The 24,185-nt window shown below is 38.0% G+C and overlaps 2 protein-coding genes across 2 annotated transcripts; one reads left to right on the top strand and one right to left on the bottom strand.

Moving 5' to 3' along the window:
* Nucleotides 1–189: 189 nt before the first annotated feature.
* Nucleotides 190–15,192, top strand: LOC139951537 (poly(3-hydroxybutyrate) depolymerase-like). Its single transcript, XM_071950468.1, has 11 exons — nt 190–386; nt 2,365–2,487; nt 3,050–3,256; nt 3,660–3,751; nt 4,471–4,587; nt 5,563–5,595; nt 8,472–8,592; nt 9,110–9,152; nt 10,742–10,873; nt 11,876–11,901; nt 12,771–15,192. The coding sequence occupies exons 1-11, from the start codon at nt 308–310 to the stop codon at nt 12,830–12,832; spliced, it is 1,035 nt and encodes a 344-aa protein (XP_071806569.1). The 5' UTR covers nt 190–307; the 3' UTR covers nt 12,833–15,192.
* On the bottom strand, nt 15,004–23,891 carry LOC139951536 (zinc finger protein ZPR1-like). Its single transcript, XM_071950467.1, has 11 exons — nt 23,670–23,891; nt 22,839–23,000; nt 22,424–22,514; nt 21,819–21,889; nt 21,353–21,430; nt 20,759–20,881; nt 19,709–19,859; nt 18,972–19,135; nt 17,996–18,199; nt 17,508–17,573; nt 15,004–16,818 (listed from the first exon to the last, which is right to left on the bottom strand). Exons 1-11 carry the CDS (start codon nt 23,793–23,795, stop codon nt 16,684–16,686), a joined length of 1,371 nt encoding a protein of 456 aa, XP_071806568.1. The 5' UTR covers nt 23,796–23,891; the 3' UTR covers nt 15,004–16,683.
* Nucleotides 23,892–24,185: the final 294 nt, after the last annotated feature.

The raw sequence follows: 24,185 nt of genomic DNA, 5'->3' as shown, positions 1-24,185 counted from the left end.
TGCTGCGACCGATCTTTGCTTTGATTGGTCCGAGGTGATGTTTGTCAGCTGCACCCACATCACCTCCGACCAATGAAAACACAGCTAGGGAAAGCTTTTGTCACTGCATATTTATCCGGCGACGTTTTATCCGATGAAATCACCGGCTCTAAAAAGCAATTATCTGTCTTTATCCATGCGGGTAATTGCCCAGTCTAGCCGTCCTGCAGCTAGTAGACTTGCATATAAAGAAGGGTCGGGGCGTAAAATCAGTCAAACTCTCTTTGGGTTCTGCTACTAACTGCTTGAAGGTGAAGACTAAACAACGATGGCGTGGAGAGAAGCAGCTATCTCTGTGCTGGTAGTGCTGGTTTACGCAGTTCAGACGGGAGCATGGGACGCTTTAGGTAAGTACGCAGGATTCTTTCGTTATAACGAGGGGTTGGCCTACATTCCATACAGCTGCTTAAAGGCAGTGGACACTATTTGTAGAATACTCAAAATAATTGTTGTCATAAATCCTTTCTTGATTACGAGAATGGGGAGAGGTTGAAGGTATAAAACATTGTGAGAAACAGATCCCTCTGAAGTGACGTAGTTTTCAAGAAAGAAGTAATTTTCCACGAATTTGATTACGAGAACTCAGAGTTAGAATTGAGGTCTCGAAATCAAGCATCGGAAAGCACACAACTTCGCGTGACACTATCGAGACAATGGTGTTTCTTTCTATCATTATTATATCACAACTTCGACGACCGATTGAGCTCAAATTTGCCCATGTTTTTTATTGTATGCATATGTTGAGATACACCAACTATGGAGACTATAGTCTGTGACAATTAGTGTCCAGTGTCTTTAAGCACAACAATTAGCTTTGCACTGCAAAAGTTTGCTGTGCTAACTAGAATAAGGTTACCAGTCAAACACAAATACATTTAGTTGTGCCTGCTCTTGCTCATTTCTGCTTATAAGGTAACGGATACGTTTGGTAATCGTCAAAAACCAATACCCGACCCATTTGGTTCATCCCCGTCACAAGTGCATATAGAACGACAAACTTGTGAAAATTTGGGCTCAATATTGGTCATCGAATTTGCAAGAGAATAATGACAGAGAAACACTCCTGTTACATTACTATGTGTGATTTCAGATGCATAATAAAATGGTTCAGCTGAAGTAGTTTATTATTTGAGTGAGAAATTACCTCTTCCTCAATAACTACATAACTTCAGAGGGAGTCGTTTCTCACAATGTATTCTTAACCATCAACAGCTCTCCGTTTTTCGTTACCAAGTAAGTTATTTTGCTAACAATTATTTTGAGTAATTACCAATAGTGTTCCAGTGACTTAGGCACAAACTTGTTAAGCAACATTATCTGCTTAAGCGGTGTTATGAAATTGGGTCATGGTTAGTTAGCCTTCGATGTAACACCATTTGTCATAATAGTGACGCTGTAAGGGAGAAAAACTAATCAATTTAACCTGGTATATAGGTTCGTGATGAATTGAATGTCTGTGCCCTATATTGATCCACTTGTTTTGATGAAAAACAAATATTTTGCCAATATCGAATATTATGTTGGTTTTTTTTTTTTTTTTTTTTAAGATTGCTGTCACACACAGCTGGGCCCAATACTGTAAAGCATATTTAATTAACGAAAATTTTCTGCTTAAAGGCAGTGGACACTATTGGTATACTTAAAATAATTATTAGCATAAAAGCTTTCTTGGTGACGAGTAAAGGGGGAGTTTGATATTATAAAGCCTTGTGACAAACGGCTCCCTCTGAAGTAATGTAGTTTTCAAGAAAGAGGTAATTTTCAACGAATTTGATTTCGAGACCTCAGATTTAGAATTTGAGATCTAGAAATCAACCATCTAAACGCACACAACTTCGTGTGACAAAGGTGTTTTTTTCTTTCATTATTATCTCGCAACTTCGATGACCGACTGAGCTCAATTTTTCACAGGTTTGTTATTTTGTGCGTATGTTGAGATACACCGTGTGAGAAGACTGGTCTTTGACAGTTACCAGTAGTGTCCACTGTCTTTAAAAATAAATGATAATCCAAATATCTTATCAGGTCAAAATAAAAAGTAAAATAATGAGTTTTTATTTTCGATTTAAATACATTAAGGGTCACTTAACTATGTTAATAATATAAGTACATGAAAATAATGCAATCGCACATTAAAGGGCAATATTATAACAAGTACAAAATAAAAAATATAAAAAAACTTCGTAAAAACTATTACATTTGAGCAGTTGTGGAATGATATACATTAGTTCCTGCAACTCACCGGAACAGTGGTAAAACGTAAGAACATCTCAAAATACAAACAATCCCATGACAAAATCTAATGACCAATTTTTCCTTACGCAGATAACTATGGAGCAGACCCGACCAAAGTGTCCGTCAGTGGGGTGTCATCAGGGGCCAACATGGCGGTCCAGCTCCACGTGGCGTACTCCTCCAGCATCATGGGTGTTGGTGCAGTGGCAGGAGGTAAGTCAATGATCCCATTTAATGGAGCTGCTTAGCGGCCGATTTTGTGATAACTGTACTATTTTCCTTTCATAGCACTATACTAACCGTAATCACACGAAAAGGCATGCTAACCTACCGGAGCTTACTGCACGAAAATAAATGACGTCACTATGCACATCCATTGCGAACGCGCAATAGCCGACAGTCGTCTTTACTTGGTGTATCTCAACAATGCATAAAATAAGAAATCTGTGAAAGTTTGAACTCAGTTGGTCGTCGAAATTGCGAGACAAGGGAAGAAAAAACACCTTTGTCGCACAAGTTGTGTGCTTTCAGATTCTTGAATTCGATACCTCATCAGCTGAGGTCTCGAACTCAATTCAAATAATTCAAGTGAGAAATTACTTCTTTCTCTAAAACTACGTTACTTCAGAGGGAGCCGAATCTCACAATGTTTTATCAACAGCTCTCCATTGCTCGTTACCAATTAAATGTTTATGCTTACAATTATGTTGAGTAATCACCCCAAAATAGTGTACAGTGCCTTAAATGGAGTACCTTACTTTTGTTTCATTGCCAGGACCGTACTATTGTGCACAGGGGAGTTCTTATAAAGCATTATATGGGGAATGTTCCACAATCGGGAATGGTAATAACATTGATGTCCAGGACCTCATCGATGACACCGATGCTTACGCCGCCAACGGCAAGGTGGACGCAACATCCAATATGGCGTCTGCTCGCGTCTATATATTCAGCGGTACTGAAGATACTATCGTACCAACCGGTGAGTTTGAAATGCAGACCCTTTTTGATTACACGGCTTCGATTAACGGTGAATCTAGGTGAAAGGTACAAATGGACGGGGATTGTCCTAGCCTTTCATAGTGCAGCCATCTTGAACTTCTCCCATCGATATCAATGTTACCAAACCGAGGCTGGAAGAACAAAATAGTCTGGTTCCTGTTTGCAAAATGAGTTTTAGCATTCAGTATTTTTATTCCACACGATGTACATAACCAGTGTTGGCTCTAAAAAGACACATCCGGCTCTTTTAGAGCCAACATTCCCTCAAAGAGATATACATGGTTCCCACAGGTTTACAATTCTTCTTATTCTAAACACCATAAAGCATCCAACACCAAAACAAGTCCGTCAAATTTATTTTCCCCCTTCTTTTACTTACTCAGTCGTTGTTAAAAAGCTCGAGGATTACTACGACCACTACGTCAACAGCAGTTATATTATGACAAAGTACGACCTACCAGCTGGACACGGATTTGTAAGTATAAAACAATCTAGACTGGTTCCCTGACTTAATCCGCAACTAGCACTTGCTTTTTAGTACCAGTGATTTCATTGGGTACAATCATCATCTCATCTTTCTATACTGTGCTGAAACCTCCTCTGGAGTATACTCGCACAATGATTTCATGGATAACGTGCAGTGGCGTTGTTTTTCTTATCTGTACTTTGATTGGTCCGAAGTGACGTTTGGCAGCTGCATTTGAGGTCGATGAATCTAGGTGAAAGATGATTAAGGACTGGGATTAACCTATGCTAGAGGCCACTCTCTGGCGTAATTCACGGGCCTCGAAGTTTGACGTCAGATGTTCAGGCTATAACAATACTTCAATAGACCTTTATCACGATGTGGTCATCTTGATTTTACTCCATTCCAACTCATGGAACCAAATTGAGGCTGGACGAAATAACAGTCTGGTGCCATGTGCAATGAATTTTGGCATTCATTTCTGTTATTGTAATGCGCAGTAGATTATATTTATATAGGTAACTGCGCAATATAAATGTCCGTTTTATTATTATTTTATTATTATTATGACCAAGGTGGTCTATAGAAGTTTGTCCCAACTGGAGTTATTCAGACGATACAAATCTTAGGTATCAACGCTCACATGATACTTGCGCCCATCTGGGAATATGTCACCCAATTGGGAATCCTGAGTGTTATCATTGTGTTTTTTTGTTTTTCCTTTTTAGATCACCACTGACTACACCAATGATTGTGACAATAACCTTGCCTCACCTAACATCAATGACTGCAACTACAATATGGCCTTTGAAATCCTGAACCATATTTATGGCGGCAACCTCGTGGTAAATAAGCAAACTTCATTCATTAATTGTTCTCTTCAAAAATCACTTGACTTTATTAATATTCCCAGTGGGAAATTCATTTCGGCCTTTTATTCATCACTAAATTTACAAAAACTACATTTAAGGCAGATGACACTATTGTTAATTGTCAAATACCAGTCGTCTCACTTGGTGTATCTTAACATATGCATAAAATAACAACCTGTTAATTTGAGCTCAATTGGTCGACGAAGCTGCGAAATATGAATGATTTAAAAGCACACTTGTCACACGAAGTTGTGTGCTTCAGATGGTTGATTTCCAGACCTCAAATTCTAAATCTGAGGTCTCGAAATCAAATTCGTGGAAAATTACTTCTTTCACGAAAACTACGCCACTTCAGAGGGAGCTGTTTCTCACAATGTTTTATACTATCAACCTCTCCTAATTCCTCGTAATGAAGAAAGGTTTTATAACGATGATTATTTTAATTAATTACCAATAGTGCACACTGCCTTTATTAAAGCATTGCATAAAAACTAGAAACAGCCATTGAAACAACAATAATTATTGCACATTTAAGACACTTCTTAGTCCGTGTCCGAACTGGTGGATAGAGAGGCAAGAGTTAAACTCGAAAAAGTTCCGGGTCACAAATCTGACCTGGACTCCGAGATGACCCGGATTCCAGGTCAGATCTGACCCTTGACCAGCTTTTTTTTTATTTTTTTTTTTTTTAGAGTGTACGGTTACGATAAAAAAAAACCTTAAAACAAAAAACTGTTTTCTTGTGTCATTTCTTGGGCTCACTGTGGTTAGATGTGCATTTACAATTTACATTAATTTTAATAAATAATTAACAAAATAACAATGTTCACAAAAACGAATTATTGCAAATAAATGACAATGAACCAATAAATTGAGCTTACTCTTTTGATTTATTAACTAATTTATGTGAATTGGAATAATAATTGTGATAACTAATTTAATTTTTAGGACCCGGGTAGTGGCACCACTTTGAACGGGGAGGTAAGTTTTCAAGTTATTTGAGTTTTATGACATCGTTCGGGGTTCTATTAGACACTGGACACATTTGGTTACAAAAAAATTACTATCAAAGACCAGTATTCTCCTTTAGTGTATCCCAACATTAGGCCACATAAAAAAAATTGTTGATCGTCCCCGCCCGACCATTCAAAACCCTCCGACCCCATTTTTGTCCATGTCTGGGTATCTATTTATACTTTTACTCCCCAGATTTTTCAGCTGATATTTTTTTTTCAAAACGTACAGGTTTGAAACGATGTTTAAAGAAGGTTTTTATTCATGTTGGCAAAGCAAGAACAATTCTTCAAATATTTACTTGGGCTACACTGTGCTTAGTTGTTTGAAAAAGTTTACAGAAAGTGTCATCTAGGCGTTAAATTTGTTTGACAAAACTATTGAAAACATCAAAAACACACAGACCCTCTGTTTTATGGTGATTGTGATGATTTCTTTATTCTTGATTTCATATTTGGCATGTCAACAAAACTATTTAAAAAAAATAATAATAATAAAAAACTCCCTCCCTCCCCCATCCGCAAAAAAGGGGCGATCAACATTTTTGTTTATGTGGCCTTATGCATAAAAAAACAAACCTGTGCAAATTGTCTATACCATTTTACCCAAATGGTGTGAAACCTGAACCAGTATTTCCCCAATAGAGGTTTTCTACCATGTTGTCAAAATGGTGTACCGCTACTGAAAAGCAGTGTAGACAGATGTCAGAAAGTAGAAAGTAAAATTAACTTTCATTATCAGACGAAAATTCAACAAGCATTTTAACTTGTCAGTTTTTTTATTAATCTCATAAACGTTACCATTTCTTTTTCAAAATACTTAATTATTTTAATTAGATTATAGAACTAGCTGTTGAAAACAACTTACCATTAATAAGGCCTGTTGGTATGCACCAAATTGTTTAATTACTTGACATTTCGACCCTTCCAGAGTCTTTCTCAAACAAAAGAAATATGAACAGGTAACTGTAACATAAGCAGGCGTTTCCATTCAGTTTCAAAATTCTTGTGTCGTTTAGTTTATTTGTATTCTGATTCACGATAGTTGCAGTTTCGCATGATATGTTAAAATAAATGCCAAAATAAGGAGAAAATGAGCAAATTACTAAACCGACTTGATATTTAAAAAGGATTTACATGCAAGTTAATAAACCTGACGCTACCCTTATTTTGAGAAACAGAACAATACTAATTTATTTTTATTTCGTGCTAAAATGTTTAGCATACATCCATTATTATTTTATTGGTTTTTACAATATATTCGTTACTTCGTTACTGTTGCATTCTATCTTGTTTTATCATGGACAACTACACTTTATTACAGGCCTAATGTCCTTTTTTTATTGCAAAGTAATTTCATATAAGTTAATTTATTTTAATATAATGAATAGGGTAGATGGCCTTAGCTTTCGATCCAATCCGGACCTTCTTCAGAGGCATAAAACAAGTACAAACAAATACATATCCATTTATAGAAAAATAGAGGGGGAAAGGGATTAAGGAAAGGATCCAGAAAGAAGCGGGAAAATAACAGCCAATCAAAGTTTCTATTTCAGAAACAATATTGGTGGCTATTTTAATTTATTTTATATATATTTTTTATCGCTGTGAACTTGCTGTTTCATGTCTTATGCTCGTCTGTCCTTATGTCTGCATTTCTGTCTATTTGGTTTGTTTCTTTGTCTGTCTGGCTGTTTGTTGAAGCTTCAGCTTATTAAAGTCACCTGGAAGTGGTATTTTTTCAAAATAAAGCTTTTGTCACTAATATATGTGTTTTGATGAGTTGAATGTGAATAAACAGTTAACTAAGGTTTTAAAAAATCAGTTCTTATATAATTTACATTTTTAAGAGCAGACCCCGACCCGAGAGGGCGCTGTTCGTGACGTCAATCGAGGCAGACTTTGCCTGTAATGCGTAGAGTAAACACAATTGCAAAGTACATGTACGGACCAAGTCGTGAGTTTGTACGTTTCACACACAAAAAAAATTGTTTTTTTCCGGCAATGCCGACCAGGTGTATTGCTGCTGAATGCAGAAAAACACTTTTTGAAATGTACCAACTCACGACTTGGACGTACATGTACTTTGCACGTGTGTTTACTATACGCATTGCAGGCAAAGTCTGCCTCGATTGACGTCACAAAAGGGGTAGGCGGATTCAGCCCCCCAAACAACTTTATATATTTTTTAAACATGTAAATCGTGACAAACAATTACTTAAAAAAATGTTTTATTGTTCGTAAGCATATACCCTTATGTTTGAAAGAAAAAAAATTCTATTTCCAGGTGACTTTAAAACAGCTCCAATTCCATTATGTTTATGTTACTTAAAGGAACACGTTGCCTTGAATTGGACGAGTTGGTCTATAAAACAAGTTTGAAACCGGTTGTTATGAAATGCATATGATTGGAAAGATGTTTTAAAAGTAGAATACAATGATCCATTTCCTTTTACTTTGCGAACTTACACGGTCGGCCATTTATGGGAGTTAAAAATTTGACTCCCATAAATGGCCGACCGTGTATGTCGACGAGGTAAAAGGAAAACCACGCAATTTCAAGGCATGTTTGTGTAGATCATTGTATTTTACTTTTACAACATCTTTCTACCCATATGCATTTCATAACAAACGGTTACAGAACGCTTTTCAAAGACCAACTCAACCGATCCAAGGCAACGTGTTCCTTCAATGAGACGTTTGCTTTCTCCGTAGTTCATGTAACTGTCGATAGTTTTCATTGAAGTATGGGAAGAAATGTGTCTCAATTTTGAATTGAAAAAAATTAAACTAAAATACAAACGCAACATTTTAAACTTCACGACTTCCATTCTTATGCAACAGTTGTTATGGTTCGACCAGAAGCCGTTCTTTCCGTATTTGTGGAAAATCAACCCGTTTTACATGGGTATGGCGTATACCGGTAGGATCTACGTTCCATCTGGCTGCTCATCATCTAACTCCGGTAAGCTACCAGTCAACTTCGTTCCCATAAAAGAAAACAATTCTCTTCAAATAATATTATTATTTGATTTTAAAGCCTTCCACGACATATACCAAGGATTGCTTTACTTTTCATAACCCATCTCGCCCTTATCTTCGTTCTTCTCGAGACCCATTTTTGCGCAGCTGGCGATCCCAAACTGTGACTATAACTGCATCCACAGAATGGAACAATATCCCCTATTTCTTAAAGCCGCAAATTTCACAGACTTAATCTCTTGAAAACAAATCTCTTCCCTGTTAGTTTAACTTGCCAATTTCTTTACCATATTCCTTTCAAACAGTTTGTCTGTTTAGGCCAAATGACACTGGACAAATTGATGTCAAGACCAGTCTTCTCAATTTGGTGTAAACCAATAGCGTCCAGTGCATTTAATATATATATATATATATATAATTTATAATTTTATCCAATTAATAACCTTTATTCTGCAACTAACAAAAGTTTTAAGAGGTTGTGTTGTTTTCTTAAATCACAGGCTGTAAACTTCATGTTGCTCTCCACGGTTGTGGCCAGTCAACGTAAGTCAGTCACAAGAGGGCGCGATTGTGTCTTTCTATACTAATTATGCACTGTAAAAACAGTACTTAGAGTATTAAACACATTTATGTACCCACTTGTCAAGCATGTTTACATGACAAACATGTTTATCATTTTGACACCTGCTTATACTTGGTTTGTAGTATTTAAACACACACACGAATCTAAACATCTTTTAGGTTAAAATGTGTGAACAAGTGGTTACAAAATCTAAGCACTGTTTTAGAGTGTAGTAGGCTACCTCTAAGCATGCAGGCCCATCTAATACGATTCCTGTATTTTATCATCGACAGTTCGAGGGTCACATTGATCGAGAAAAATAGCTTTAACTCAGTTAAAATATTGTCGTATTTTTTCCACTTAAACTTTTATTTTTAAAGTATTCAGTTGAGCTGGATGGGTGTAGCCAAGTGGGTCAAAGCAAACATCACAGGCATAGAATACCAATGTTGTACCTTTATTTATTTACTTCAAATCTTTGGAGATATTTCTTTGTATGCAAAGGCCGTCCAGAATAAGGCAAACGCTTTATGAAATTGGTATCACTGAGCGATACTTATGTGCATAACACCCCCCCCCCCCCCCGACCCCGCCAGCACATAGCATATTCACGTTACATACTATACTAAAATAATATAAAATAGTTATTTAAGAATTATAGGGATTGATAAAATAATAGTACCGACAGGAGACTAGGCCTACATCAATTTAAAAAAAAGCAAAATCACAAAATAACTAATGAATGAATTTCACCTTACGAATAGTTTATTTGAACTTATGGTAACGGGTAAAGGGGTAAGGAGCGATCAGAGCTGACTCCAACCGTACTCGCAATTAAATGTTTTCGGGGGTCTTTCATTTTAAACTGTGGTTATCTTTGCATAATGTGTTCATATTTTTTATTTGAGTAGCCTATAACGTGTTTTTAGTGTATTCTGTATTTTTGTAATTTTTAAGTTTTTAGACTCGCTGGGCGCCATTTTTCTATAAATATGACGTCATTATAGTTCACTTTGCTCGGGCACAGTCATGGTTTTGACGTCACGTTGGGTCTAAGTTTAACTGCGCCCCGGTCAATAACTATAATGACTATTGACTTTTAACTGTTGATTTTTAAACAATAGCTACAGAATAAGCCGTCAGTACTATAATGTTACAATGGAGTAGACAATGAAGTATTTCTTAACTATTGTTTTTTTACACAAAGTTACAGCATTGAAAATTAGTACTAGTACTACACGAACAACGTGTACAAAGAAGTAGACTATGAAGTGTTGCTACACTATTGACTATTGACTATTGACTATTGACTATTGACTATTGACTATTGACTATTGACTATTGACTATTGACTATTGACTATTGACTATTGGCTATTGGCTATTGGCTATTGACTATTGACTATTGACTATTGACTATTGACTATTGACTATTGACTATTGACTATTGACTATTGACTATTGACTATTGACTAGTGACTAGTGACTAGTGACTATTGACTAGTGACTAGTGACTAGTGACTTGTGACTATTGACTAGTGACTGTTAACTTGTGATTTTTGTACACACAGTTACAGCGTAAACGATCAGTACTACACGCACACCGGTTACAATGAAGTGGGTGAACTCAACAATATCATCATACTCTATCCTCAAGGCTTTCCTAATGCGTGGTACTCCAATCCATTGGGCTGCTGGGACTGGTAAGGGTTCTTACCTTAGCCCAAAATGGGAGACTTTTAGGACGCTTGGTGGCAGCAGACTCCTAGAAGGTAAAGTCAAATGTTCACGGTAGTGTGCGCATGCTCATAACTACGTACAGAATGGACATTACCCGGTAAGTCTGCTGCCACCTAGCGTTCAAAAGGCTCCAATTTGATGGATCTGCTTACCTTAAGCAAATAATCGGCGTTTGCTTGTGGGCGTGCGTATACTCGGCATTCTCACAGCTAGCGCAGAAATTCAGCGCTTGCACGTAAGCAGATAATGGTAATCGTAAGCGCAGAATTCGCAGAGTCATTCGGAGAGTCATGCAATTTGTCCCTTTAAAATAACGATAGCTTTTATTTAGCCGGAAATCCATGCGTTAGTTATGCGTACCTAAAAATATAAAACACACGTTAAAGGGTGTATTGTTTTGTAGGACAAAAAAACGATGTCCACAGATTTACACTAAACTTACACAGTTTGAAAATAATGATAGTAGAAAGCTTCACTGAAAATATTACGTGCTGAGGTACTGTAGTTTTTGGGTAATGAGTAAACAATGTCATAAAAATAATTTTGGTCTCATAAGACCAAAATTATTTTAAGCATTTACAAACGTATTTTCATTACTACATTGTTTTACTCATTTCTCAAAAACTACAGCACCTCAGTAAGTAATATTTGAAGGGAAGCTTTCCACTATCATTATCTTCAAACCCTATCAAGTTTAATGTAAATCTATGGACATTTTGAAAAAGTACCCAAATCCTTTAAGAAACCGATTTAAACTAATAAAACATTTGTTGTTTGAAAACTGATTTGTAATTCTCTTAAGGAGATCTGATCGGGCGAGATTTTGTTAAATTAAGTTTCCTTTAGATTGTGAGTTGTAGAGACTCGAGGTTTCAAATAATGTTCATCTAAGAATGCGCACGAAATTGCGCACTTTGTCAATGATCATTTAATTTTGAACGTTATTTTTCTGCTTTGTTTTATAGGTGGGGCTACACTACTTCAAATTATGGTGAGTAAAGTGTATTCTCTACGTCAACAGCATCCAAGTATTTTTGTTGTTGAAACAGCGCCAATAACAATTGCATAATGTTCGCATTAAACATAACGCACGTCCTGCGCTGTATAAACCACGTGCTTTCAAAAACCGCGGGACGGGAAAATGCGCGAATGATTTCGATATCCACACTGCGCCGTATACTTTTTTTCCTAAATCCACAGCGCCCCCCCCCCCCCCCCCCCCCCGCCTGTCTCTCCCTCTCCCGGTTCCCGGCCCAGAAAGGTTGCTTCATCCCACGTGTTTAGATATGGATGGCACATGACGATATTGACCTCCATCTTTTGATGACAAACAAATTGTGCGTGCACGTTTCACCACGATGGCGGCCAATGTGACAATGGATGTGTTCGTTTAGCTTCCCTGGGTCACCCTCCGGTGCGTTCAAATAGCTTTGATGTCACTTCCACGGGGCACCCCCAGGTCAGCCCCCAGTGTCCTGCTTGTGGAGTGGGTCACTTGGGGGTGACCCGAGATGCATGGCGTCACCACGAGAGGGCGAGAATGATCGTTCGATTGGCACTTGTCAGGGGCTCCCCAGAGTGAGTACCGCGGATAGACCCAGGGAAGCTATTCGAATGCACTTCCAAGTCTGTGATCGCGGCTTTGATTCTACCCGATAGCCAATACATAGATTGGGCCCTAATAAAGACAGGTCACTAATGGCAGGATCCAGTGATTTCATTGAATATTGAAGCTGCACGCGTGTATGCGCTGATGTAAGCGTACACATTTCATCAAAGATGACGATCATTCAAGGCAAAGGGTTTACAAAAAACACTCCTCTTATTTCTTCTATTCTTTCGCCCGGTGTCGTCACACAGCAACCAATGAAGGGAGAGAAATGGACACCATAAAGCAGATGATCGACCGAATTCTCCAATAATTATTTTAGACTTGATCCGTGGTATCAGTCGGAGGCAGTGATGAAGGTGACTACAATTATAGGCTACAAGCTAAAACAGCAAATAAAAAGTACTGAAGTAGTAGACAATATAGTTTCAATCCAATCAGTCCATGTTTATCCATACTGGTTAAAGGGGAATAATTACACAAATTAGGTACGATTTTCTTTACTTTCTTATCACATAAGATTAAGAATGTTTTAGCTCCTTTGTAAACATTGCGATGTCACATGGTTTAATGGTTTAGTACATAAACTATTTTATAGATAAACAATAGTACTTTTTAACTTCAACCACAAAAAATAACAATAAAACCTTGTAATGGTGTATAGTTATTTGGTGTAAATTCATTAAACTTTTTTTTAAGTCGCAAAAACATGCGATAGGCCTACACCTTTGATCGGCTTTTGAGTTGAGTTGCAACAAAGTTTAAGACATCATGTTTCTTGAACGTGGATTGTGCTAATTCCTGTCAACGTTTGACCCTTCACAGACCAATAATTTCACCTTTATATTTCCATACAATATGCTTTATTGTTGATTTGTTAAATTTTTTGTTGATGTTTATGTCTGAAAAGAAAGAAAATGCAATGTAATGAGAAATTTGGTTTCGCCTAAAAACTCAGATACTTGTTAACATTGGAAATATTTGACAAATCCCAGAATCTATAGTTTTAACTCTTTCAGCACAAAGCTTCGAACCTTGATTTAATACTCTTATAGTTGTCCCGTCACTTGCACGAAGTAGCGGCAATAAACATGGTTGGGACCGAGTTAATGATTTTAAAATCATATCATATTTCATTCTATTTTGAATATCAAGCAATCAAAGTAATATAATATATTGATTCATAACAATAAGTACTGTATTACGTGACTTACAACTTCGGGAGGAAGTTGTCTAAATTCTACAATTTTCGTTTATTGTATTTTGGTGTCGGTGAATAAAGGTAGAAGCAAAATTTTAAAAAAGACTCAACATAATTTCAGAAAATGTGTATTATTTAAAGACCTTTATTGAGGAATCCGATAGCCTAGGGATGGATTTCGAGTTAGGACAATTCACTCCCGACGTCCTAACTTACAAGTTTTTAATAACGTTACAGAATTGGTAAGAAACAAAAATCGTGAAGATCACAGATTTACACTGTCAAAAGATGATGATAATTTATTGGGAAACACCCCTTGAAATATTTCTGTCTGAAATGTCATATTATTTGATAAGAAATAAATAATCTAACTTCGCGTTTGGAGTTTTTGGCTCAGTGAGCATCGAGGCAATTAATGCAATATTTGTAATCGGTTTTTAACTTTTCTCTGTTGACCCAGATGGCTGACCGATCTCGAACTTCTACAGGTTTTGTCAGTTTATGTATATGGTGGATTACAAAAGGTGCTCACACTGCCGGCAACTTTTTTTGCTAGTAAAACCAAATATTCCTTAAAAGGTCCTAGGACTAGTCCCAAGTTGAATAAAATTAAAGGAATACCATTGTGAAATCCACCCAAGGTCTTACATTATTCTGTGACCACATGCACTTCAAAACACATCAATGACAACGTGTATTCCGAAGCAACCCCCGTGTAACTTTGTTTTTTTGTACCGTTGGATTGTTTTTGATTGATCTAAAATGTAGATAATATACTTGTACAATCAAAGTAACATGTGAACATTTCAAAAGGTAGTAGAATTTTTGAGATATCGCTAAAGATCAGGGCCCAATTTCATAGAGCTGCTAAGCACAACAATTTGCTTAGCATGATATTTATTCCTTGATAAAAACAGGGTTGCCAATCAAGTTTCTATTTGTTGCATATTGCTCGTTACTGGTATTCAGCTGTTGTTTGCTTATCCAGAAAATCACGTGGAAATTTGGTTGGTAATCCTGTTTTTATCAAGGAAGAAATTTCATGCTTAACAATTCTACTCAAGTGTGAACAACTCCATAAATTTTTCCCCGTAAATTCATGGGTAACTCAATCCTCTCGTGTGATAGGGACTCCTCAAACCCCCAAAATACTTTGAAAAAAAACGAATTTTGAGGCCAGTCAAAAAAAAACTCGAACACAAACAGTTTCCAGTTAGATTTAAAGTATATATTATAATCTTTTACATGAGTCAAAGAAACAATGTTTTTTTTTACACAATATAGCGTTTTTGTAAACAGTTCCAGTATAATGACTAAATATAGATTCATAGTTTTTTACAAGAAAAAAACGAATTAATTTTTTATTTTATGTTGCTCACAAAATCACTTTTTCAATTCGACTGTCCATTGGTGATTCAAAATAGCGCAATTTAAAAAGATGGACAACGCTACAGATTAACAACCCCCCCCCCCCCAGAAAAAATAAAGTCAAATGAAGCCCAAGTTTCTGTCCGATTCTGTTTTAAAGTACTTTATTTTATAACTCTTCACAAAATGTGGCACGGGAAACAATCCACCAAGCTGCCTAATTAAATCTTGATTTAAATTCCGTAGACAGTTTAAGCAATCCTATTGGTTGAAAGTCAGTCATGTGATGACAAATTTCCAGAACATGTATAGCAAAAATATTTGCACAGATTCTTCACTTCTAACCGAATAATTGATGAAAGGAAACCAATGACCTGTAAATCTGTCTTATGGGCACTGGACACGGGTCCTTTGGTAATTGTCAAAGACTAGCCTTCTCATGTGGTGTATCTCAACATATGCACAAAATAACAAACAATTTGAACTCAATTTGTCGTCGAAATTGCTAGATAATAATGGAAGAAAAAACACCCTTGTCACATGAAGTTGTGTGCTTTCAGATGCTTGATTTCGGGACCTCAAAATCTAATTCCGAGGTCTCAAAATCAAATTCAAATATTTTAGTGGAAAATTACTTCTTTCTGCGAAAACTACAATACTTCAGAAGGAGCCATTTCTCACAATAGTTTATATTATAACACCCCTTGCAAGTATTCTGCCTGCTCATTGGTTTAGAGCGCGTCACATGACATGTCTTAGTTTTGCCAGACGACGGCCGTGTGATAGAGCGTCGGTTTGCCATGCGCTAGTCCAACAGACTAGCACATGGCGTGCAGTACCCAGACGTCCGTTGCGTGCACTGGGATGATAAATTAATAGTCTGTAACCACTTCGGATTGCAACGCACTAAATGCAACACAGTAAGTAAAAGTGTTTGCAATCTGTATTCGCGTCGTCCGTGGATTGTAGCATTCAGGTCTGTAACGTAATAAGAACAGTACAGTCATTAGAAATGTTTGGGGTGTTATAAAACAAATATTGACTGCTTTTACTTGTGCAATGGTTAAAAACTATGACTCCCTCGGTGTTCCCGTAGCGTTCTATTTTCCCTCGGCTACGCCTCGGGAAAATAGAACGCTCCAGAGATCACCTCAGGAGTCATAGTTTTAACCATAGCACTCGAAGCAGTCAATATTTGTATACTATCAACAGCTCTCCATTGCTTTTTACCCAGCAAGTTTTTATGCTAACAATTATTTTGAGTAATTACCAATAGTGTCCAGTACCTTTAAACAATGGTTCTATGTAAGGACCTTTTTAACATACTTTTACCTCAAATGACAGTAACACCACAATTTTTTCTGCTTAAAATGTACCTTTGACTATAAATATTATTAATAGTTAAATAGCGCACCTACCCACCCATAAGGTGCTAACGGAGCTTGAACAAAGATAAACACGTTTAAAGACGAGTTATGAGGTTTATGAATTATAAGACCCATTTTTGTAGCACCTTATAAATGGTTTACAAGGTGCTTTAATGATGTTAAGTATTGGACTCTCTCTTAAATGATGACCTTTGACCTCTGATAATGTCATGAGGCTGTGTCCTCTCCATCGCAGTAATTCTCCGTCTTCATCTCTAGCAGTCCGAGGTCGTCATTTTGTTCTTCTGTTCTCTCGTACTCCTCTACCATCAACTCCGGGTCTGGGTCAGGGGCGTACAAATTCTGAAGAAGAAAAAAATGAATAACTTAGAAATTCAGTTTTTGTGACATAACAAAACGATGTCCATGAATCATTTCATCAAAGCGGTTAAGAGCACCGAATTCAAACTCTGGTGTTTCTGATCAGCAGAGTGTGGGTTCGAATCCCCAGCCGTGACACTTGTGTCCTTAAGCAAGACACTTAACCATTGCTTTGTCCTTCGGATGGGACGTAAAGCCGTTGGTCCCATTTGTTGTGTAACACATGTTAAAAAAAAACAGTGCACTTATCGAAAAGAGAAGGGGTTCGCCCGGGTGTTCCTGGCTGTGGCTGCTGTATGCACTGTAGCACCTTCTGAACCCTAATAAGGTGCTAAATAAGTGGGTCTCAGAATTCATCACTGAAATAACCTATCTTTCTGAAAGTTTGTATATACTCAGCGCCTTGAGTACCTTGTTTGGTAGATATGTGCGCTATATCAGACTTTGATATTATTGTTGATATTAGTACTAAAATGTCCAAATTTCATTTCATACTGACTGCAGAGTTGAAATTATGTATTTTCGCTTGTTGCTCAACTTCTGGTTTTACCTGAAAGACAATGTAAAATTTTATTGTAAAATTATTTTAAAATATTTTGTAGGAATCCTTAAGGGATTTTGATTGGATCCTTGGAGGGATTTTGGAGGGACCTTAGGGTCAAGTTACTCACCTGTATGTAGCAATTACCAGCAGGGTCATCCAGTACAACTGACACCAGAATCTTACCAGAAATTATCTGCAAACAAAAGTGATTTCAAAAGGTTGGGTATACTTTTGGTAATAGTCAAAGACCAGTGTCCTCACTTGGTGTATCCCCGCATATGCATAAAATACAAACCTGCATAAATGTTTGGCTCAATTGGTCATTGAAATGCAAGAAAATAATAATAAAATAAAAAAACCTTGTTGCATAGAATTGTTTGTTTTCAGATGCCTTAGGAAAGGCTCAATGCCCGAAGCCTTTCTCGAAATCAAAATGTTGGGGTGAAAAACTCTTTCTCTAAAGCTACATTACTTCAAATGGGATTGTTTCTAACAGTGTTTTAATATCAAAAGCTCTTAAAAGGCAACTTTAAAAAACAAGGCAGGAATTTGAACCAACTTTCTGCAAACTCAAGTTCTCTGTGCTCAGCCACAAGACCAGACAACTTTGTTTACCTCATCAAGTTTGTCGATGAACGTCCGGAGTTTACCGCCGGACTCTTTGGTGGCACTGTCCCCGCCCCTCATCAGGGCGAACGGACGCAGCAGCTGGTTCTTGATATCTGTTAGGAGTCCCTCTAGAGTCGTAAACTTGCCACCAAGCGTTCCCATCATCAGCTCAAAATCCATCTCTGGAATTGTGAACCTGCAGGTGTCGGACTGAGATGAAAGTGGGAATAATGAATTGTTTACCCTTAACTTGTTGTCTACTTATTTGTAATTTGACTTCAGTCGTGGGTGCTCCACTACAGAAGGCCTTGTCCTTCTCACGGATGACACCCCCATTCATACATATTTATTCAATTTTTTGACTCAACACGTGTATGTTTAGTCTATCATCTTGTATATTATTAATTGAAATTATTTGTTGTTTGAATGAAAACAAAAACAAACAAACAAATAACTTACAATGCCGCTCATTGTGTAACACTAAAAACTGTAAAGCTCCGGTTACATAATTGTTTTTTTTAAACGAACATAGATAAAATAATAATGAAAAAATAGCAGTGATGTTTTACTCGTCTTCTGGATTATAAAATTACAATTTCTTTGGCCTATACCCTAACATTGACCCATGTATGTGTTGATGTACAAGCAGTATGGTACTTGGCGAGCGTGTATAATGTGAACATGAACATAATGTGAATTATTGCGCCTTATGTGGCGGGGCGCTTTATCTGATAACTCTGAAATATTATTTTGGTAATTTGAAGCACTGGGCCGAATGCGTCGAGCATCTTATCTGCAGGAAATTACTGTATGCCCATAAAGACAAAAGAAAGAAATCTTCTATTATACCCTATGTCTTAATTAGTTCTTGTTCAAACTGTTCTAGTCTTCCAAGAACAATTCTTAGAGTATTTTGAGCAACAAGCCCTTTGGTCTTGAAGTTCGAGCCCTAAAGTGGACTCATTTCTCTGTTTTACCGTACCTTCAAGACGTCTCGGTTAAGATCCATAACTGCATCGGTCATCTTCAGAGTGACCTTTTTGCCTTTCGGTTCGATCCCGGCCCCGGACTTGACCTCAGAGTCCTTCATTCCGCAAGACTCACAATTGAAGGCCATCAAAATTACTTCCTTGAAGTGTGGGATGTCTGAGAAAACAATCAAGGAACAATAACTTCGCTCTGAAAATTCAAATTAATTATGGATTTGGGGCGATCAGTCACCCATGCCCCATTTCCTGGACACCGGGCCAAAAAATCGCCTCTCGGTTTGATCAAAGAGCAATGAAATTTGCTCTAAAGAGGACCCATTCTCGGAGCGCAGCGGGCCTTGTTCATTCTACAAAGGCATTCAAGAAACTCTCTTAACTCCTGTGCACATATTACGTTGTTAATCATTCCCATCACCAATCTTAACAATTTCTGGCGTAGAATTTCATCTTTTAGAGGGCAAGGGCCATTTTCATTTTGAAAAAGGTACTTCCATTGGGATATTTAAAAGTCTATGGGAAACCTTTGAAGGGGCACCAAGGCCAAGACCAGGGCAACAGAGACGATGGCCTCCGTGGCCTGCGTGTCATTCCAGGTCTGTGGTCTTAAGTGTCTTGCTCAAGGACACAAGTCTCGTAACCAGGATTCAAACCTAAACTCTGATGACTCGGCCATCAAAACTCAACTCTGATGCTCCAGAGTGCGCTTCTGGGATATGTTTAATAAGGATACTGACTAATTTCATCTTTGATTTCGTCGGAGCGTTACAGTTGGAGCAGTTGACATCAAACTGAAAGACCTCATCGGTGACTTTAGAGACTCCGTCATCTTTAGGTTCCAAAGTTTCTTCCACATCGCTGAGACGGTCTTCATCATCCTCGACCTGATAAGATATTTGGATTATCATTTTTATTTAATAGATGGAAATTTGGAACGGGATAAAGAATATTAATTTTGGTTTTTAGCCATGTACACCGATGTGTTTTAAGCAATGTACACTCAGTACTTTCCCCCAGAGTCCCCTTGAACAAAATCCTTAGGCATATTACTCAGCTGGGATTCGAACCCCTGACCTTTGCCATTCTAGGGCAGATGTCTAACCAATAAACTACCAAAATTGTCCGGGAGCTAGAGGCTCCAGTTTAGTACATGTACATGTTTAATTTGCATCAAGGATTCAGGCCCGATACTTCACAGAGGCAACAAAGACGATTGACTGCATGCCCCGTGGGCATTGCTTGGTGCTCTTGAAATGCTCCAGTAGAAACTTACAATTCCCTCAAAGGGTGCCCTTTACCAAGGAGAACATGCCTCGGTGCCCTTGCCCTTTCAAAAACGAAGCATACAGGCCTAGGTTTGGTTATCACTCTTAGAGTGAATGGCAATACAAAACATTGGTTAGAAGTCTACAGCCGGCTTTTGATAGTAGAAATCCAGTAGAAATTTACAATTCCCTCAAAGGGTGCCCTTTACCAAGGAGAACATGCCTCGGTGCCCTTGCCCTTTCAAAAACGAAGCATACAGGCCTGTAAAGAATTTTATTAGGTTTTACCCTTACAGTTTACACTGGTTTGTAAAACACTGTATTCTAGGTACTCCCCCCACCCCACCCCAGGGGTGGATTTCACAAAGAGTTAGGACTAATCCTAACTTAGGACTAGTCCTAGGAGATATATAAATTGCATGGATAGTCCTAAGTTAGGACGAGTAACTGGTCCTAACTCGAGATAAGACTAGTCCTAACTCTTGTGAAATCGACCACAGGTCCTTTATGAAGCTTACCGCTAACCCTAGAGCCGTGTTCTGCTCCTTGGACCTGGTGTACATATTGATCGTCAGAGCTTGGTCCGCCTCGGGAGCCTTGGGGTTCTCGATGAAACTGTTTCCAGCTGGATCATCCAAGATCTAGACAAGATTAACCAACTTGTAGATTAATCAACCTAGGGATTACTGGCTGGCTTGCTTAATAGCAAGACGAAACTTAAATACATGAAAAGTGTTTGCACTTAATAATAATAATAATCTAGTTTATGTATAGTGCATTCAACCACAACGTCTCAATGCGCTTTAGATAAGTGCGCTGGACATTGGGCCAATACAGCCCTGAGCTGCCATATGGCGCTAGCGGTTTATTTTATTACACAATATCAACTTCTGCCCTCGCAGGTACTCAGTTATACCCCCTGGGTGAAGAGAAGCAATTACAGTAAAGCATCTTGCTCAAGAACACAAGATTGGAACCCACACTCATATGCCTTTTATCACCACAACTTGAATTCGATGCTCTTAACCTCTTGACAATGACACCCTTAACTTTTTCAGTAACTGCCAGCATGTTTTGTCCAAGACAACACAATAACAGAGTTTTATGCTTACGATGTGAAACGGGGGCGAGAGATGCTTCAGCTTGACGATGAAGTCATCAATCTGAGCTGCGACGTCTGGATGCATAATCTATAGGGGGTAATCAATAAGAAATACAAATGTGATCAATATATAGGTTTTAGTCAAGCTGTGCTCAGTTCTGGCTAAAACACATCATCTAGCAGATGTGGGCCTGATAGGAAGAAGTCTGGCTACTTCCTTGTGAAAAGACAAGCTCAATGGTAAAAGTAATTAGCGAAAGAGAATGCAGGCCTGGAGTTCCATCTTTGAGAGGACATGGCCTTTTTCAGTTTCACTTCCACTGGAGAACCTTATGGTCTTTGGGAAACTTTTGAATGGGCATCAAAGGCAAAGACCAGGGCAACAAAAGCCATGGCCTCCAAGACCTCTCAGAAATGTTTGGCCGGAGAAAGTAAAGGACAAATTCTGGTTCATGGAAGTATTTATAGTCACTGACCTTTCTGACAGGCTGTTCTTGTTCCAGTCCTTGGGTCACTCTATCTATGATGCCCTCCACAGTGGTGAAAGCTGTCAACAACAAAAACACGTTATAATGTTATTAAAGAATAATTTTAAACAATTATTGAATGATAAGCCTCGACTTTTTGGGACTACTTGACTTGTCTACCTCAGACATTTATCTGACCATCTCATTAGTCAGGCATAATCTTGTTTTTTAATGAGATAAAGCCTTTATGTTTTGCTGGATCACAATATTGTGCCGATTGCAAACAAAAGCCAAAAAACTGTCATTTTAAATGTTTCTAAAGGAACACTCTGGTAGTCGAATGGACCGGTCTGTTTTCATCCGCTATTGGAAACTTAATCAATCCAGTGAGAAAGCTCCCAGCATGCTGATTATAGACCTTTATCACAGTGTGGTCATCTTGATTTTGCTCCATTCCAACTCATTGTAACCAAACTGAGGCTAGACGAAATAATAGTCTGGTGCCATGCGCAATGCATGTTAGTATTCATTACTGTTATTGGAAACATGAGGGAACATGACCAAGATGGTGACAGCGTGATAAAGGTCTATTGAGACGCTTCCAAACAACTTACAGCCTTTCTGTGCTCCACCAGGAATCTCAAGATCCAGTTCAGGTATTTTGATGCTGGCTGTATCCGATTTAACAACTTGTCGGTTTAGATCCTGAAGAACATGACAAAAAAGAAAGGAGAGTTTCAGTTTCTTCTGAACAAATAAATTTACATTTAATCAGACTCAAGAGTACATTGTTTGTCTTCCAGCTTTTGCGCCATCTCAAACATTTGAAAACGAAGGAATTGAGACCATGAGTTTTGTTTAATGGTTGAAGGGTAGCTCACCAATAGTTGCGATAATCGTAACCCTCCATCCTCCTGATGGTCGCATGAGGACGAAAGGTTGATGGTTACAATTATTGCAACTAGCCTTTCAATTGGCTATCCCCAACCTTCTAAAAGGTACAGAGACATCTGATCAGATCCAACAAACCTGTTGGTTGAGTATATGAACATCAACTCGGCATCCCTTGTCCTGTATTCTACCAGCCGGCTGTACTTCATTATCGGTGAAATTGCAATGCGGGCAAGAGAACGACATGAGAACGATCTCGCGGAAGAATGGAATCTTAGTCAGGAGAAGTCTTGTGGTTCCCTGCAATGAAAAACAAAACGTCAATAACTATTATAAGGATTAATAATCAGGAAAACTACAACTAGGTCTAGCTGCGATAACATTACTATCCTCCCAACGGCCACTAGGAGGGTTACGTTATCGCAACGAGGGGTCATCATTTCAAGATTAACAATTATGCTCTTGTCCTGACATCCGGATTCATGGAACAGTCTGCCTCTAGATGCTGTTTCTGCTCCCTGCTTCTCCATCTCGGGGCTAGTGCTAGATGAGGTGAGAACAGGAAGAAAAGTGGGTGTGTCACGTCCAAACGCCACCTTTCTCACTCAGTTTGGCAACAAATAGGATAGTATATTGTCACACCACATACCACCGCATCGGCACACCCTAGCCAGTCAGACAAGGTGAACAGTTACCATGGTTACTTTTTAATTTAAGTTAAAGTAAACTTACTTAGTATTTTTTTTTTATCAATAATGTTTTACAAAAAACAATGATTTCAGTTGTCGTGTGTAAACTGTGGTACTTCTAGAAACAAAAAGATATGAAAAACAGTGGTACAAGAAAGCATTTGTAATTATTCTTGACAATAAATAAAGTTCAAATGAATCAATGAAGGAATGTTTGTTTACATTTTTTTATAACTTGACAATCCATGCCATGTCATGTTTTGTCGTTATGTTTACTTACATCTTCGTGACAATTCATGCACAAACTTTCAATTTCTGTGGTCTCCAAATCACCCACATCTTCCGCTGTTAATTCTCTAAAAAGCGGTCCATTGCCGTATCCATTTGGCAATTCCAATTCTGCCATAATTATGGATAAATCTGACTTTTAAGACTCTAAAATATGCTTCACTGTACAAAATATGTCATGTAGAGTTTTAACGACGACACAACACTCATCAGCAGTGTGCACATGGCAATCTTTGACCTTATTTTGTGACCTCTAGTCGTCAATGCACCAATAGGAGCTGCCGTTACGCAACCGGCTTTATTTTACCAATCAAATTACTCGTTTCTCGGCACCCGCTTCTAGAAGCACGATCGTTCCCACCACTTTTACTCGAGGTTGCAGTACATGCCAATTGACCTCTGACCCGTTGGACTTCCGGAACGAACCCACACTACACGAGTTGACGCGATAGTTGTTTACCCACAATGCACTACATTGCATAAAATCAAGCGATGATGATTTAGCAAG

This window comes from Asterias amurensis, chromosome 19, assembly GCF_032118995.1.
Source record: "Asterias amurensis chromosome 19, ASM3211899v1".
In the NCBI taxonomy this organism is placed as follows: domain Eukaryota; kingdom Metazoa; phylum Echinodermata; class Asteroidea; order Forcipulatida; family Asteriidae; genus Asterias; species Asterias amurensis.
This window is presented reverse-complemented; position numbering and strand designations above follow the sequence as displayed.

Coding starts and splice junctions, on each gene's coding strand:
- LOC139951537 (XM_071950468.1), top strand. CDS start 308: ATGGCGTGGAGAGAAGCAGCTATCTCTGTGCTGGTAGTGCTGGTTTAC. Junction 387..2,364: donor GGGAGCATGGGACGCTTTAG/GTAAGTACGCAG, acceptor TTCCTTACGCAG/ATAACTATGGAGCAGACCCG. Junction 11,902..12,770: donor CTACACTACTTCAAATTATG/GTGAGTAAAGTG, acceptor GTCGTCACACAG/CAACCAATGAAGGGAGAGAA.
- LOC139951536 (XM_071950467.1), bottom strand. CDS start 23,795: ATGGCAGAATTGGAATTGCCAAATGGATACGGCAATGGACCGCTTTTT. Junction 20,882..21,352: donor TCTCGCCCCCGTTTCACATC/GTAAGCATAAAA, acceptor AATCTTGTCTAG/ATCTTGGATGATCCAGCTGG. Junction 19,860..20,758: donor ACACGGCTCTAGGGTTAGCG/GTAAGCTTCATA, acceptor ATATCTTATCAG/GTCGAGGATGATGAAGACCG.